The 18,564-nt window shown below is 41.5% G+C and overlaps 1 protein-coding gene across 1 annotated transcript in view; it reads left to right on the forward strand.

Moving 5' to 3' along the window:
* Window positions 1–18,564, forward strand: part of LOC138261625 (SCO-spondin-like) — a 1,514,343-nt gene that overhangs the window by 900,101 nt on the left and 595,678 nt on the right. The window contains exons 81-82 of the mRNA XM_069210750.1: window positions 16,488–16,637; window positions 17,314–17,480. Coding sequence (XP_069066851.1) covers window positions 16,488–16,637; window positions 17,314–17,480 — 317 coding nt within the window. The remainder of the gene's footprint in view (window positions 1–16,487; window positions 16,638–17,313; window positions 17,481–18,564) is intronic.

Below are 18,564 nucleotides of genomic sequence, written 5' to 3' on the forward strand. Positions count from 1 at the left end.
ACGTTTCTTATGGAGTATCCCATACATCAAAGTATAAATCATGCCCTTTTCCTCCTCATGCCTTAAGCCAAAATGAATATGTCCTAGTGTAATGTAACTGATGCTCATGTAAAGCACTCCAATACCTTCGGGTCACGTCTGTACTATATAAAACTGGGAAAAAAAACTATTAAGTGTTTTGCACACTTCGGTCATTGGGCTATACACGGGCTACATTTGGGTGATATTTGTGCTACAGTTAGACTATTTTTTCCTCTGGTGGTCATCTTGGGAGAATTATTTGTTAAGAAGCACCCTAATTTCTTAATTTGCTGCAGTATCTCCAGTAGAAAATACTTTCAATTTTCCACTTCAATTCCATCAAAATGGAGTTCAGATGTGCTACACTTTTGGCATGAATTCAGAATATTAGCAGTCTAGTTGCTCATTAGAAAACAGCAGTAAAGCTGCTGATCACCAGGGAGTTCACTATCAGTCTGAGGCTGGTGTTGAAAGGTTTAGTTTGCATGCCAAAATGTTTTAATGAAATAGAAGAGTGAGCTATTAGAGAACTCACTTAAAACGGAACCTAATTTTTTTCTACAGCACTAACAATAATTTCTATGACAAAATGAACCCCCTCATTTTGTTTATTTAAAAATTAAATGTGTTAAGTTTTACCAGTTTGATTCAATCAAGATAGCTGCAGATATGCCACACGTTTGTCATAAATAAGACTGTTAGCGCTTGTTCTTTAGAACACGCTGTGAGGCTGCAGTAGAACACAAGGGAATGGAGATTTTCTTAGCTTCAGTGAAAGAAAGTCTTGATTTTATTAAAGACTTTTGATGCCATAGCACCGCTGGTAGAGTGGGCTTCAAATATTCAAGTATTAATACCCACTAAACCCATGATCCATTTAACCCATCGGGTTAAGATAGGTGAAGAGACAGGGTTATGAGAAGTTTTCAAGGATATTAGAAGTTGAGGCTCTGATAACTTTTTCAAATCTTTAGTTTTTGAAAAATACACTTTTAAACAACTTCCTACACACAGTTTAGGATAATCAGGAAAATAAGGATAGAATACAGACATTAGACTTTTTTTGGCTGTTCTGTGAACCTGGAAAGATACACCGAAACAAGTGTATTGTACAGAGGAAACATCTAGAGCTTTGAAATCAGAAATGTGTTTTAAAGAGACTAAACATAGAAGAACAGTCAGTTTTGTAGATAGACATTTTAGAGATAAAAAATAATTTGCAGGTTGATTTAGAAAGAATTGCATTTCCATCCCACATTGAACTGTATTTTGGTGAAGGAGGATTTGAAAATCTTACTCTGTAATAGTTGGCAATTCAACAGGTATTCGCCCACAGGTTTTCCATCCACTCTGTGGTGCTCAGCTGAAATCGTTGACATGTATGTACTCACCGTTCTATAGGTTTTTCCTTGGGAGGCTAAAGAAGCTAGAAAATTCACAATTAATGTTGCATCTACTGAAAAGGGATTTGCACCCCTGTCCATGCACCAACTATTCCACACTCTCCAGGCTGACTTGTAAGATCCGGATGTATCTGGGGCCCAAGCTTGTTGGATAAACGGAGCAACTTCCGCTGAAATTCCCGGGGTTCTCCTGGAAGACCCAAAGCCATCCATGCCAGTAACCAGTGGTATTGATTGATGGCCAGATTGTGAGACAATCCCTTAGGATTCTGAAGTACCATTGGGAAATGAAGTAGAAGAATGGGTCATTCTATCGATAACTTCAGAGCTGAAGGAAACAAGGGTTGTCCCTGCCAGAAACGAGTGATCAGTAGAACCTTCGCCTGCTGGCTTTGAATCTGTGCCAGGACTCGAGCTATCATAATGAAGGGCAGAAAGGCATAACCCACCTGATTTGACAAGTCCTAAAGAAAGGCATCCATCACTAAATCCTGCAGATCTGGTCTCCAACTGTAATAAGAGGGAAGTTGGGTGTTCAAACAAGAAGTGAAAAGGTCCACCAAGAAGAGATCGAATTTGGAAAAAAGCTTTTTTGAATATTGATGGGTAAAGACACCAGTCGCTTGAATCTCAAAGATGCCTGGAACCCCAATCTGCAATCATATTCATTTTTCCTGGAAAATAGTCTGCTTGGACTGAAATCTGTCTCTGGAGACAAAATTCCCCAAAATTTCTGGCTGGTTTGGCAAGAGGTTTGGACCTTGAGCCTCCTCGATGGTTTATATAACGAACCACTGATAAGTTGTCCATTTGAAGCAGAATGGAAGCAGAATGGAACAACTTATCCTGTGTTTGACAAATGTCTGGATCACAAAGGAACCTGGAAGTATCTCTAAACAATTGATGTGCAACAATAACTCCTCTGTTGACTATTTGCTGCCAGTCGAGAACTGACCACATCTTTTGCCCCAACCAGTCTGACTTGCATCGGATTCTAAGACAAGATCAGATGCTGTAGAGAAAATTGCTTTTCTGTTCCATGCTTGTAGATAATCTAACCACCATAGGAGTTCTGTTTGAGAGTCTTGATCTAGGATAATCACATCCGCATAGCCAATACCTTTTTGAAGATGCCAGACCTTGAGTCTCTATTAATCCGGATAATGAAGAGGGACTAGAAAATGGCTTGAATTGAAGAAGCCAGAAAACCTATTATTCTAGCTAAAATTCTGAGAGTTAGAGTGGATTGGTTCAAAACCAGAGTTATCTTTATTTTGATACGAGAGGCCTTCTCCTTTGGAAGTTGAAGAATTTAATTGTCTATTATGAAACCTAGAAACTCCATCTGTCGTGACAGACTTATACCTTGTTGATGATAAACTAAAAGTCTTGAAGAAGAGATATGAATTTGGTCAGATGTGTCATTAATACAAATTTGTCTTGATGCAATAAGAGGAAGTCGTCTAGATTAGCTAGCAACCTGACACCCTGTGCTCTCATGTGTGTTATCACTGTTTCAGTACCTAGATGAAACACCAAGGAGCTGAAGACAGTCCAAAGGGTAGGCTTTTGAATTGATAAAATGTGTCCTTCCGTTGAAATTGAGGACATTTTCTGAAGGAATGGTGAATATGAATTGAAATATATGCGTCCTGAAGATCTAGACGCACCATCCAGTCTTTCTCTAACAAAGAATCTCTGAGATGGAGAATTGTCTCCATTTTGAAATGGTGATAAACTATTTAAGTGTTGAATGAGCTTAGATTTATCACTGGATGACATTTTTTGTTTGTCTTCTGACCTAAAAACATTGGGGCTCATTATGAACTCGGCGGTTCTGACCACCACGGAAAAGACCGCCACCGGCATGGCGGTCGTAACCGCCATATTACAATCACAGGGAGGGCTGCCTGTGGTGGGCCTCCGCCACCGCCAGGCTACCGTCGACAGGCAGCCTGACGATGGATTTCATTATCCGACAGGGCAGTGCTGGATAATCAACCCTGTTTCCCCCAGCCTTTCCCTGGTGGGTTCCCCCAACAAGGAAAGGCTGGTGGAAGTGATGCTCTGGGGCCCCTCTGGCGGTCCCTGCACTGCCCATGCACTTGGCATGGGCAGTACAGGGACCCCATGCAGTGCCCCCTCACGCAGGTCACTGCCCGATTTACAGGCAGTGATCTGCGCAACGGGTGCTGCTGCACCCGCCGCACTGAGGCATTGACGACGGCTCCATGTGGAGCCGTCGGCAATGTCCCGGCCATTCATTCGGCTTGGCCGGCAGGCGGAAACACTCTCTCCGCCTGCCGGCCCAGCAGAATGTTTGTAATGCGGCCGGCGAGGTCTCAAGGGGGCTGGCGGTCCACGGAAAGACCGCCAGCATGAACACGGTGGTGTTTACTGCTGTGTTCATAATGACCCCCATAGTCCTTACAAAACCTGACGGATGAGGGGAAGTTACTTCTATGGCCTGTTTGTGAATAAGGGACTGAATTTCCTGTGATACTATGACTTCTTGCTCCTTTGAGATGGAAAAAGGTTTTGGAATTCTGTGCTGGGTAGGAGTAGCCTAAAGCTCTGTACAATAAACCTGTACTGTCTGTAGAAACTATGGGCCATATTTATACTCCATTTGCGCCGGATTTGCGTCGTTTTTTTTTACGCAAATTTGACGCAAAACGAACTCCATATTTATTTTCTGGCGTTAGACGCGTCTAGCACCAAAGTCCATGGAGTTTGCGTCATTTTTTAGCGTGGACACCTACTTTGCGTTAATGATATGCAAGGTAGGCGTTCCCGTCTAAAAAATTGACTCCGAGGCATGTGCGCCGTATTTACACTCCAGGGCAAAAATGACGCCGGGAGTGGGCGGGTCAAAAAAAATGACGTCCAGCCGCTTTTGCGTCGTTTTTTAGCGCCTGGTCAGGGCAGGCGTTAAGGGACCTGTGGGCTCGGAAGGAGCCCAGAGGTGCCCTCCCATGCCCCCAGGGACCCCCCTGTCACCCTTGCCCACCCCAGGAGGACTCCCAAGGATGGAGGGACCCATCCCAGGGAACTTAAGGTAAGTTCAGGTAAGTAATAATTTTTTTTTTTTGTGGCATAGTGGGGCCTGATTTGTGCCCCCCTACATGCCACTATGCCCAATGACCATGCCCAGGGGACAGAAGTCCCCTGGGCATGGCCATTGGGCAAGGGGGCATGACTCCTGTCTTTGCTAAGACAGGAGTCATTTCAATGGGGTTTGGGAGTAAAAAAAAATGGCGCAAATCAGGTTGAGGCGAAAATTTTGCCTCAGCCTGACTTGCCCCAATTTTTGGCGCCCAAGCTCCATATTCCCGTACGCCGGCGCTGCCTGGTGTACGTAATTTTTTTTGACGCACACCAGGCAGCTCCGCCGGCTAACGCCGGCTAACGTCATTGAATAAATACGGCGCCCGCATGGCGCTTCAGAATGGCGTTAGCCGGCGTTAGATTTTTTGACGCACAACTGCGTTGGCGCAGTTGTGCGTCGAAAAGTATAAATATGGCCCTATGCGTCTGAAGTTATCCTTCTCCAAGCAAGCAGAAACAAACTTGTATATCCTCCCAACACACATTGGCTAGAACAGAGGGTGCTTACCTGAGTTTTGGGATCCTCTGGCCCTGTAACCGCGCTGTGTGAAGCTTCTGTTCCTATGGGGATAAAATTGCAGTTTGTAATCCTGCTGGTATCCAAAGAAGCCTCTGGTCTGACTGACCGCACTTCTTGAGATATAGCGGCCAGCAAAGCAGCTCCTGGCCCTGCCAATAACTCAACTGTAGATTTTTTTTTGTAAAGATATCTGAGCTTTATCTGTGGAGGCGAAAGTGACCTCATACTTGCTAAGTTCCTTAATAAATGTATTGCCACAGAGCAAGCCATTTGCCTCTTGACCCGCTTCTTTGGTAGCCAAATTACTTAGCTTTAAGAGCAGGCTTTTCCATCTTTCTTGTGCCATAGCTGAGTTGCCATTTCTGAAAAGACATATCGCCATCTGAGCCCAATTAGACAAAGTGACTGGATCCACTTTGGCGCCCTCAATCCTTGCTTTCTCAGCCAAATCCAAAATTCTGATGAGAGGACCAGTCATGTCTAACAATCTGTCCTGACAATTTGTCCAGGCTCTGTCTTCATCTTTCTTTGGATCTTTACCAAATTTTGGAAAAAATAAAAGCATGTTTGGATAAACGGAATGGGTATTAGTAGTGTTATTGGGCAAAGAAGGACGAGGACATTCAGAATGAAGTCTGTGCTTGACATCTTGTCCAGAGGTAGTCTTAATTTTCCAGAGACATAATTAGACACATGTTCATAGGGAGGCCATTCTGTAGAATTTGGGTGATGGAAAAGTGTAGGCTCAAACATCAGTTGACCTGAGAAATCAAATAAAGCTTCAGTATTAATATTGGTTTTTGATGACTCTCCTAATTCACTTACAGAAGTTTCACGCCTCTTCTCCAGATGCCCCAGCCATGTCATTATGCCTGGATCATCCTTATCCATATCATTGTCCAAATCACCCATATCATCACCTGTGTCTCTTAAATTTGTTGCCTTAATGGGAAAAGTTTGCTGTTTCAAAGTGTTAGCCTCAGAATGAGGCTTCAAAGAAGGAGAGTCATCTAGTAAATCCAAATTATCTGCCACATGTTTTTTGGCCTTTTTGGAATTAATATTTGAATTATTATTGGCCAACAATTTTTCAAGGAAACTTCTAGTGTTTTGGAAATATTAGCCTTAGAATTCGAAACAGCCTGCTCCACTGAGTCTTTGATAAAGGTATTCAAATTATCTTTAAACATATGAGCCTCTTTGTCCTCAGGCAAAACCTCAAATTTATATATTATATATATATATATATATATATATATATATATATATATATATATATATATATATATATATATATATATATATATAAATATATATATATATATATATATATATGGTAAAACAAGGATGAGGGCAACCAAAAATATTTATTGCAAAACCTTTGAAAATATATGTATGAAAATATATTAAAAAAACTTTCTCCCAATAAAGGATAAAACAGTGTTAAATAAAAAAAACTGACAAGAAAGGGTTAAAACGTTCAGGGTGAGGGAAATCAGAGAAAGAAGGTGGGCCTGGGGGTGTTACCACAAAAAATGGAGGCATGCACTTCTCCAATGTCACAGGAAGAAGGAGGAGGCAAGCCGAGGCAGAACGAATGAGGAAAGGCAGGACAGAAGCACAAGCCCCATCGCTGTGGAAAAGGGCTTGAAACAGCTCTCTCTCCCTTTCTGTCTCTCTAGAGCAGTGTTTTTCAATCACTGTTCCGCGGCACACTAGTGTGCCGCGAGAGGTTGCCTGGTGTGCCGTGGGAGGGGGCGCCGGACTGTAGGACATTGTGAACGGGTCGTTACGACCACGTCCACGCCAGCGCCAGCGCCAACCAGCTTCTCGCCAGGAAAGTCAGTTGCGCGTTCCCATGTCTCCATGGGAACGCTCCGGGCGTCGATGACGCGTTTCCCTGTTTCCAGGGAAACGCTTGAGGAATTCCGGGGCAGCGATGGTGAAAAGGCGCCAGAGCCGAAAGACGCGGAGAGGGAGAGCGCGACGAGGTCAGGGATTGATTTTTCTGGCTATCCAGTTTGGAGTGCACCAGTACTGTGATCCTGTGACACCAGTGGTAAGTGACATGAGCCACAAAGGGTAATATCCTTTAATCTCTGACTGTCCCAGGGCCCTAAGAGAAAGGCCTTAAAGTGGGCCCATTGTATTTAATCTCTTGTCTCTTCTCAACTGTGAACACAGGAATGTGTGTACTGTATGCTTCATAAGCCCTGCAACTAATGGTACAGCTGGTCCTGCTTGTGGTTGAGGCAGTATTGTTTTAAAGATGATTAAGAAATCATTATGTTGAAGAATAGCTTCAATGTTCCATGTAATCACTGCCCAGTTGTTGACCTCCCTGAATGTTACTATAACTTCCCCCATGTAAATCTGGTTTCGAAGCATGTGTGAAGTTTTAGGGAAATATGTGTACCCAACCGAAGTCAGACATTGTAGCATTTACCAAGGAGGAACAGCCGAAGTCGTATGTCGTGGCCATTATTTTGCTGGTTTTGTCTGAGGCAAGAACCCTTGGGGCTTTTCCCACTAGCGCACTTTACAAATTCTTTGATTGATTGATTGACTACTAGTCTGTTTCTGTATGGGATGCTCTGCTTGGGTCTGTGCCGATGCTCCTGTCTGGGGAAGTTCTCCTTTCAGCAACCATTTTAGTGTCTCTCTGCCCAAGCCTGTCACACCTTTGTATTGTGCATTGTGAAAGAAATGGTATTACAGGTGATGGAAGGTTACACATATCTGTGGTCTAGTCGGAACTGGTTACTAAAATTTTTGAATCCCACCACTGATGTTAAGGACTATAAATAGCTCCGGTGTCACTGTTACACTAACAGGAGGAGGACAGGAGGAGACATCGCCGATGAGCAGAAGAGCGCCAATGGATCTGGATTTGGAGGAAACATGAGCAGAAGAGCAGAAGAGCGCTGACTGATGGATCTGGATGGAGACATACGCAGAAGAGTGCTGAGTGTGACGGACAGCGGCTATCTGGAGGAGACAAGCGCAGTAAGTACTGAGTGACAGTGAGATACTGCAGTGATGGACAAGTTTTTGAAAAGGAAAGAACTGGACTCTGAACAAAATTTGGAGCCAGATGAGAGCCCAAGTACGAGTGGGGATCAAAAGAAAGCAAAGATGGTTAGCTCAAGCAAATTCTCTGGCACAAGGCAATATAGCGAAAGCTATATTTCATTTGGATTTACTTTCACCGGAGATGCAAACAAACCAACTCCACTGTGCGTGGTGTGTGGTGAAAAGCTGGCTAACAGTGCTATGGTCCCAAGCAAACTTAAACGCCATCTCCAAACGAAACACCCTTCGCTTCAAAACAAGAATGCGGACTATTTTGTTCGCCTGCGTCAAAACACGGAGAAAGAGGCAACTTTCATGAGAAAAACCACAAAGGTAAATGAAAGAGCTCTTAAAGCTAGCTATCAAGTTGCTGAACTTATAGCCAAGTCAAAAAAGTCGCACACTGTGGCAGAGACATTAATACTTCCCGCCTGCAAAGCTATTGTAGAGGAGATGCTCGGACCTGAAGCAGCTAAGGAAATAGCCAAAGTCCCTCTCTCAGACAACACAATTTCCAGACGTATTAATGACATGTCTGCAGACATCGAAAGTGTGGTTTTGGAAAAGATCCGTATCAGTGAGAAATTTGCATTGCAACTTGACGAGTCTACTGATATCAGTGGACATGCTCAACTCTTGGCCAATGTGCGTTTTGTTGATGGTGATGCAATTAGAGAAAACTTCTTTTTTTGCAAGGCATTGCCAGAAAAAACTACAGGAGAAGAAATTTTTCGGGTCACATCAGAATACCTTGAACAAGGAGGACTTAAGTGGGAAAACTGCACAAGTGTCTGCACCGATGGAGCTGCAGCCATGGTCGGGCGCACCAAAGGCTTTGTAAGCAGAGTGAAGGAAAGAAATCCAGATGTTATTGTTACGCATTGTTTTTTACACCGTGAGGCCCTCGTAGCCAAGACTTTACCAGCAGACCTAGTTCATGTGTTGGATGATGTTGTGCGCATGGTAAACTTTGTAAAGTCACGACCCATGAAAACTCGCATATTTGCAGCTTTGTGTGAGGAGATGGGAGCGAAGCATAAAACCTTGCTGTTTCATACGGAGGTCCGGTGGTTGTCGCGTGGCAAGGTCTTGGTTCGTGTGTATGAGCTGCGGGAGGAACTTAAAGTGTTTCTGACAAATGAGAGGTCAGATTACGCAAAGCTGCTTGCAAGTGATGAGTGGTGTGCAAGGCTGGCATACCTGGCAGATATATTTCATCATCTGAATGAACTGAACACACGAATGCAAGGCCGAAATGAAAACCTGCTTACAAGTACAGATAAAATAAATGGATTCCGTTCAAAGGTGCAACTCTGGCATCAACACGTGGAAAGTGGCAATCTTGAAATGTTCACACTCACCAAGCAATGGCAAGGTGTTCACACTGCTGCACTGTGTGAGATAATAGTTAAACATTTAAAAACTCTCGAGGAGAAGTTGTCATTTTATTTCTCTTCAGTCTCCACTGAATGCCTTGACTGGGTTAGGGACCCTTATAGCTCAGTATCAGTTGGTGGAAAGGACATGACTTTACAGGAGCAGGAGGAACTAACTGAACTGAGACAAAATCGTGGTTTCAAGCTAAGATTTGCTGATCTACCTTTGGACAGTTTTTGGTTGGATACTGCCAAGGAGTTCCCCCTTCTGGCAAACAAAGCTATTTTGACATTGCTCCCATTTTCCACTACATATCTGTGTGAGATGAGCTTTTCAAGCATGATTGCTATAAAAACTAAATACAGAGAGAGACTGAGAGCCGTTGACGAAGAGCTACGTGTGTGTCTTTCTTCGATTCCAGCCAGAATATCAGCTTTGTGTTCAGCCAAACAGGCCCAGGTTGCGCACTGAATAAAGTATTTTATAATTTTTCATATTTCTGTTTACTTACTATTTCATAATAAAGTAATTATAAAATACTTTCTTTGTGTTTATTTGATTCCTATTCAAGAGAATTACTTTATATATAGTCAATATAGGCACAGAGTTAAATTTTTTAACATTTTCTAATGGTGGTGTGCCTCGTGATTTTTTTCATGAAACAAGTGTGCCTTTGCCCAAAAAAGGTTGAAAAACACTGCTCTAGAGAGAGAGAGAGAGAGAGAGAGAGAGAGAGAGAAAGTGCGAGTACGAGCAAGCACGATGTGAAGCGGCCTCTTGAGAGAGAGAGAGAGAGAGAGATAGAGAGAGAGCGCATGATGCACACCAGGCCTGGATCGCTTGAGGAAAGAAAACGCGATTGGCCCATATGAGGAGTTTGAAGGGCAACGCACCATGTGGCAGTAACGATCAGCACGCAATGCGAATAACGGGTTAGTGGATTTACAGTACAGTGAAACTCATTCAAATCTTTGTAAATACTAATAAGTCACGCACATAAAAGAAATGAATAATAATTTTGATACACAGAAAATAATGATATGTATGTAATACTTATTTTGACCGCGAGCAGCAAGAAAAGAGGTCATGTTGCTCCCAGTCAAGATATTTATAGTCTCACTCTGACGTGATTGGTGTTTTTTTCCTCTTTTAACATTTTGTAGTTCTACTATCTCAGCATGCTGTGAGTTGTAGGTTATCTTGGCTGCTATTATAATAAATGCAAGAAAAGCTGAATATAATAGGAGCCTTTGGATTTTGTAATAAAATCAACTGACAGGCTTTGCCTGTTAGAAGTACATTTGTTACTGAGAATGTCAGATTTCATTCTCATATGGCTGAGAAAGATAGTGTGAATTTACAAAAAATATGCTCTCCTTTTAGCTTCTGGAGCACCCTCCATAACCTCTATAGGAAAAGCATGAGAAAACAGTTTTCTTTTAAACATGGTTCATTAACTCACAACACAAGGGTTTTTCATGGATAAAAGCACCTTAAAGCACACCACATTTCCTAAAATGAGTATGATAGCTTCAACAAATGATTTATAATAATGTAAGTAAAATCTGCTATTACCCTTTATACATTCTCCTTTTTCTGACCCAAAAAACCTGTCTTTCATTACAATATATTTAATGAGGTCCATGTCTCAGAGTCCTGTTACGGCTGCCACAGCATGTTATATATATATATATATATATATATGTATATATATATATATATATATATATAAATATGTTTCTGAAAGTGCATTTTTGCTCTACTTTTAAGCTTTAGTTCTCGTTTTCAGCTCTGTAGATCATTTAGAAAGTGCTATCATGATTATTGGTCCCAAGATGGCTGCAAGTACTTCCTGGTTGAAGTGCTGGCAACCAGTCAGATCTCACTGTGAGACCATGAGATCTGTGCTTAGGCTCTGCCCAGATATAAACATTTCTTTTTCCTTTAGTATCTCAAAAACTACTGAACAGGTTTTCACCAAATAACAAAAAGAATGTCTTCTGGACCAAGATCTAGCGTTGGTGTAATTCCGTTCAGAAGTTCGAGCTGTAGCCGTGTCTAAAATTGCTACAGGAAATTGCATGGGGAAAACGTGCTTTGGCACCCTACCTTTTCATGCCCCCCACTTTCGAATCATCCCGAAACTTTCAAGACACTAGCTGAAGTGAGTTGCCTACTAGTTTTGAATATTTGATGAAGATTCGTCAAAAGGCCCCAAAGTTATTGGCAAAGCAAAAAACGCTTTTCCTATAGAAACTGGATCCTAACTATATATATATATATATATATATATATATATATATATATATATATATATATATATATATATGTTCATATACGTATATATATATATACACACATGCGTCTGTATATATATTTCTCCATCATGACAATGTGAAACAGGGCAGTGTGTTTCAGCATTACTGGTTTGTTCTCAATAGATATTTGGTGGAATGTCAAAGGGTAAAAGCATGCAATAGTGTCACAGTCGTACCTGAAGGAGTGCCAAATTTGTGCTTGCAGGTCATCCACTGACGTCTTATGCGTGGCACTCAGTGTTGACTTCAGGGGCCATTTGATCAATGAAGCTGTGTAGATTTTTTTTTAAGTAGCATAAGTATACAAAATTGCCATTAGTGTATATTAGAGCATGTTCCTTACACACAGCATTAAGGAGATTAAAAAGATCTTGTGTATCAAAGGTAGTGGGATGAAGTTGATAGTGGACACAGACTGATAAAACATAAACATTATTAAACTAAGAATAAATATAAAAACACTTTAATCAAATGTAGGCATGGTGAAATGGTTGTCAATAAGTGGTGTTAAGGACACATATGCTTACTTAGTAATGCATTTAAAGAATGGAAGGATTTAGTTAGTGACGTTTTATAATGTTGATTAGGCAATAACCTTAACTCTAAATATTTTGCATTAACTACATGCAGGACAAGGGAGCTAAGGCAGAGCTTACAGAAAGATATTAAAAAAATAAGACTCGCATGTGACAGAGAAATATGATTATACGTATTGCTAATGATAGTCTTAAGACTTTCCAGTCTCTGCCACCCATCTTTGCCTGTAGCTAGCCCACATCCCGGTACACTTGCTGGAGCAGAAGCAGAGATGATGGCCATTGGAAAATAGAGAGGCAATACAAGACCTTCAAAAATTAATATGACATAAGAGTGATTACATTATAAGTATATGATTTGACAATGTAAGTAAATGTTCAACATGTATTATAAACACTGCAATACATATCCGGTTCTATCAATGTTGATAGATGTACCTCAAAGACACACAAATGTCTAGATTGTGGAAGTATCATACATATTAGTGTGGCATGATAGTGTGTGGCAGGGATGCGTTTAAACACATGCCATGATTGTCCCTGCCACTGTAGATGTTATACCTACTCCTGCAGAAGCTATTAATGTACTTCGAATTGTGAATGTTTAAAAAAAGTGCATAGATGTAGAGTTATGTAGTCCAAGGGGAAGAAACCAAAGTCAGAAGTGTTGGTTGAATTTATGTGTACTTTCTGTTTTAGGTTTTCCATAGTATTGGCAAACATGTTCACTTCCGTGGCAGAGCTTTTTGCCTATAGGCATAGATTAGAAATGTGGGGCCAGATATAGGAAGGAAGCAATTTGCGAGTTGCAAATTGCGAGTCCTTCCGACTCGCAATTTGCAACTCGCAAATTGCTATGCAGTACGGTGTCTCAGACACCGACTGCGACTCGCAATGGGGTCGCAATGACCCACCTCATGAATATTCATGAGGTGGGTCGCAAATTGCGGCCCCATTGCGAGTATAGGCACTCGCTAACATGGAGGCCTGCTGTAGTCAGCAGGCCTCTATGTTAGCGACCTGCTTTTAAATAAAGCAGTTTTTTTTTTTTTTTTAAATGTAGCCCGTTTTCCCTAAGGGAAAACGAGCTGCATTTCAAAAAAATCCGAAACCTTTTGTTTCGTTTTTTTCAGGGCAGGGAGTGGTCCCTTGGACCACTCCCTGCCCTGAAAAACTATTTTGGGGTCCAGTCTCAAACTGGAAGGGGTCCCATGGGGACCCCTTCCAATTTACGAGTGGGTTACCATCCACTTGAAGTGGATGGTAACTGCGACTCCATTTGCGACCGCGTACGCGGTCGCAAATGGAGTTGCATACCACTGCGACTCGCAAATAGGAAGGGAACACCCCTTCCTATTTGCGATTCGGAAATGCATTTTGCGAGTCGGTAACGACTCGCAAAATGCATTTCTGCATAGGAAACACGCATTTGCGAGTCGCAAACGGCAGATTTTGCCGTTTGCGACTCGCAAAGTGTTTCCTACATCTGGCCCTTGGTTGCATAGTTACTACTGATAATTTGCTGTTGTAATTTTTTCAGAAGAGTCCCCAACCTGTCTTATAATAAGAGGAGTATAATTTCGGTGTTGATCTCTGCGTAGGTGTACGCTGAAGTCTTCCAGTGCCAAGCTTTCTGCATGTAGATTTTTCTTTGTCAAAATGACCAAGGGTGTTTATGAGCAGAGAAGTTGCTAAGTAATGGACATTCCTCACAGCATCACAACATACAGCACACACACATGTATACACACACACATACTCATAACTGTGTGATGCCCACACGTGTGATAATTAAGGGTTTGATAATACAGATGTCTTCCTCCCTCACAGTTGCAAATCAGGGATAGGTATAAATGCCTACAAAATATCTCAGGCTGCAACATAAATTTCTCTAAGCTCTGGTGGACTGTGTTTCATTTCTTGAGCATGGCCTTCTCAATGAGAATAAAATATGAAGACATTCCAATACCTTCCTTTTCAAGTCTGAAATTCACCCATGCTACTGTTCTTCCACGTAATATGGATATGATCTTTCCAAGTTATTCTCTAAGCTACACACTCCTATTCTCTTTCTATTCTTCCTGTGCTTGTTTGAGCCCTTCCATTTTTAAGTTCCATACCTCCGCCTTGCTCTCGAGAACACCTCCCACAGCAATGCTCTCCTTCACCAAAAGTGGTATCCCACGCAGTGGTAGCGGCACACTGTTGCACAGCAGGTGAGATCTAATGGCAGTGGAATTGGAGACCTGAGTTATAGTCCTTATCCTTCACTAGTTCAAATTGTGTGTACCTAGACAAATCATTTTATTCCTTGTGATCTTCTCTGGCAGGAACTGCAGGTATGTAATTAAATGTTTTCACCCAGTGTTAGACCTATCAACCTTAGGGTGGTCTTCCTCCAAACGTTTAACCTTCATCCTCCTATTTTTCTGAATTTGTTTTTGTTAGTCTTAGGACTCTGTGCACTTTACCACTATTAACGTGTGCTAAAGTACTTGTGCTTACTCCCTAAAACATGGTCAAATTGCATCTGTTTGGCATTTTTCATTTAAAGTAGTAGACCATATACCTAGAATCTGTAAATAAAATGCTACTAGTGGGCCTGCAGCACTTATTTTGTGACCCATTTAAGTAGCCCTTTTAAACATGTCTCAGGACTGCCATTGCAGCTTGCCAGCAGTTTACAACTGCCATTTCGGCTTGTCAAAATAACCCTTTTTCCAAGCCTAAACCCTGCTTTTCAATTACATATAAGACACCCCTAAGGTAAGATCTGAACAGCCCATAGGGCAGGGTACATTGTAATTTAAAAGTTGGACATGTACTTCTAAGTTTTACATGTCCGAGTAGAGAAAACTCAAAAATTCGTTTTTCAGTACTGTGAGGCTAACCTCTCCCATAGCATAACGTAGAGTTTCCTTATTACATTTAACACGTCCTAACTTTTGATTGGGAAAAGTCATGTTTTGTATTGTAATTTAAAATCCTCTTTATTGGTCATATTTTAGTCACAAGTTTGAAAATGCCACTTTTAGAAAGTTTACAAAAATTGATGGATGAAATGCGTGAATTATTCTCAGCTTCTGAGAATCACTTGAGCTACATTCCAGTCCATATTTATTTTGCACACCATGCCACCTTACTTTGGACTCATATGCAAATCAATCTTGACCCTGCTCCAGAGGGAACACTCCAGCCTGAACTGCCAGACCTAGACCTCCCTGAACTGGAACACAAGCAACCCAGGATTGGTTTTGCCCTAGTTAGGGCTAATCAGCCAGGTGTAGCTTGGTTCCAGTGACACAGTGTGCACTGGACCAATATCTTTGTCGGGCAGCTTCCTGACAATGACACCTCTTCCTCGGACACTGTCTGCTAGCTTTCCCTGCTGAACTTTACTTTCTCAGCCATTTTCACAGAGACCGGGCCCAGCTCACTTTGTGTACCCAAACTGCTCTTCATCGCAGTCAGCCATAACTTTCAACTTTGTCCTGGTCTTGCCCTGGTCATGTGCAACTAAATGTCTGCTGTTGACGCTTTGATCTTTTAGACACTAGTTTTAACTTTAAACTTTACAAATTCATAACTCCGGTTCTACTGATTGGATTTTTGTTGTTTGAAGTCAAATCATTTATAAACAATGACTCTATTTTTCTTAGTTGGTGTGGTGTTTTTCTTGTGTTGCAGGTGCACTTTATTACTGTTTGTGTGCTGCACAAATACTTTACACATGACCTCAAAGTTACGCCTGACTGCTTTTTTGCCAAGCTACCAGAGGGTTAAAAACAGGTTAATTTAGTGACTTTTGTCTTAAATTCTCACAGGGATTGTACCTGTTGCTTGAGCAGGACACCCTCCTCAACCAACCACCCAGCTTCTCACACCCAGTATTAAGTGTTACATACAAAACTAGGCATTTACATGTATGTCTATAAAAAATTGTGAACAAATAGGAAATCTTCAGACTGAGGCTTTACAGCCTGGACCATCATGTCAGTAGTTCCAGGGAACAATAAGAACATTAGTTCAGCCATTTTATAAAGTATTACTATATAAGATGTCATGACCACTCTTATTGAGGCATCTGTTGGCTGTGAGCTTGTAACCCATTATTTTTTCATTTGCGTTACAGGAACAGGTCCCTGGAGTGAATGGACCCACTGGTCTGCATGCACAGTATCCTGTGGGGGTGGTGAGCAGATACGAATCCGTGAATGTCGCCACCCAGAGTGTGATGGGCGTGCTATGCAGAGCAAAACCTGCAACACACAGGTCTGCCTCGGTAAGTGTCTCTCTTTATCTCACCTCTTGAATCGGTGACTGCCATTGCAAGTGGGGGCTACCACACATTGAGGAGCAACTTGCCTTTTTCTCCTGATCACCATCCTGGAGTGATATTTATGGTAGCATTCAGGAGCCATAAGTATATTTGGAATCTCCAGAACCAAAGATGGAATGGCATGTCAGGTTGTTGCAAATGAAAGGCCACTAGGCCACAATGGGCCCAATTTAGGTCCGGGTGGAAGGGGGTTACTCCATTACAAACAAGACGGATATTCTGTTGACCATATTACAATCCTGTTATATCCCTTTATATCCTGTGGTGATTGTAATACGGTGTACCGGAGAGCCGTCATGTTTGTGATGAAGCTTTCCCTAAATCAAGCCCTTAGTCTTGTTTTACAGGTGAGTGACTCGAACCCCAGTCCTACTGTCTCTTCTCTTCAACCTGTCTTTCTGAATATGCATTCATTTGCCAGCAGGACAGGTAAGGCTTCAACTGAGAAAGCCAGTGTTTTCAATATCTTCTCCTTGTTGAAATAGATTTTCCCTTGTGTCTGTTATTCCTGTGTTCTAAACTTTGTTAGAAGGTGGTGGGTATAATATGAACTATTCTTCTTTTTAGAATGGTTTGTTCTAATATAAGGCCTTCTTCTTTTGTCACACCTTACCCTCAGATGTGGGCTGCCCCGCTGATCGCCTGTATCGGGAGTGTGTCCATGAAGAAGGATGCCCCTACAGCTGTGCCCACCTTATGCTCCAAGCAGAATGCTTCCATGATGTGTGCGAGGAAGGCTGTCACTGCCCTGTGGGCATGTTAACCCACAACGGAACCTGTGTCAGGGTGGGCTACCTTTCTGTTCTCTTGTCAAATGCCCTTAAATTAAAATGAACTAACAGGTGATATAAGCAGAGTCAAGTGGCTAAACAGCTCTGTGGGTTGGCACAATGATACATAAGCTTTGATAGATTTATATAGTAAATTATTTGAAAGCATCACTTCACATTTAGACAATGTGCAAGTTAAGTAGGTATACTACTTACAAAGTTAGGAGTGATGGATATTTAGAGTAATTTACATAGTTTTATAATTATTATACTTATCTAATGAGAATAGTTATATAGATGTAACAAATACATTTTTGATTTGTCAGAATTATCTTGTGATGAGCTAATTGTACATTTTACCAAACATGTTTTTTAAGAAGGTAAACAAAATCTACACCATGTGGTTTGGTATCGGAATCTGATATACTTTTTATCTGTAAATATCTTCTACAAAAATACTGACCCATTGATTTAGTATTAGCAAATATGCAGCCAATCGGACAATACTTTTGTAAACAATATTTTAAACAATGCTTTCGTCAGGTAATTCATCTGTTAATGATATATTGATAGACAACCCACCTATCCCTACTTGGAGTGCCTAAGAAGTCATCTAACAAGTAATAGTTTGAGCTGAAGTAATAGCATATACGGAATACGCATATTCTTCCCTGCCAGTGATTCCAGCTATTTCCTTGTAGCCAACCCCAGTTGGTTGGGTCATTCTTCAAATATCCAGCATTCCATTTCAAAGGATTCTAGTTTTACCCTTTCTGAATTCCCTAATGTTGTTACTATGATATTGTTGATTCAGCTTGTCACCATGGAAAGTTGGTGTTATCTAGCACCTGAAAAGAAGTAAATAAATCAGCAGTTCTTTTTGGTTCTTATTATCTTAGAGGTTCTCAGTTTCACCCACCAAAAGAAAGGTTTTCCCCTCCTCCTGCTAATAATGTCACACTTTATTGATCTACCATTTTTTGTAGAGAGGCTGTCACGTGGAGAGGTAGTTCAGAACTATTATAAAATAGAGATTGAATTCCATAAACGCAAGACAGCCACAGGGAGACATCTGCTGAGCTTCATAATTAGACGCTCAC

Source organism: Pleurodeles waltl, chromosome 10, assembly GCF_031143425.1.
Source record: "Pleurodeles waltl isolate 20211129_DDA chromosome 10, aPleWal1.hap1.20221129, whole genome shotgun sequence".
NCBI lineage: Eukaryota > Metazoa > Chordata > Amphibia > Caudata > Salamandridae > Pleurodeles > Pleurodeles waltl.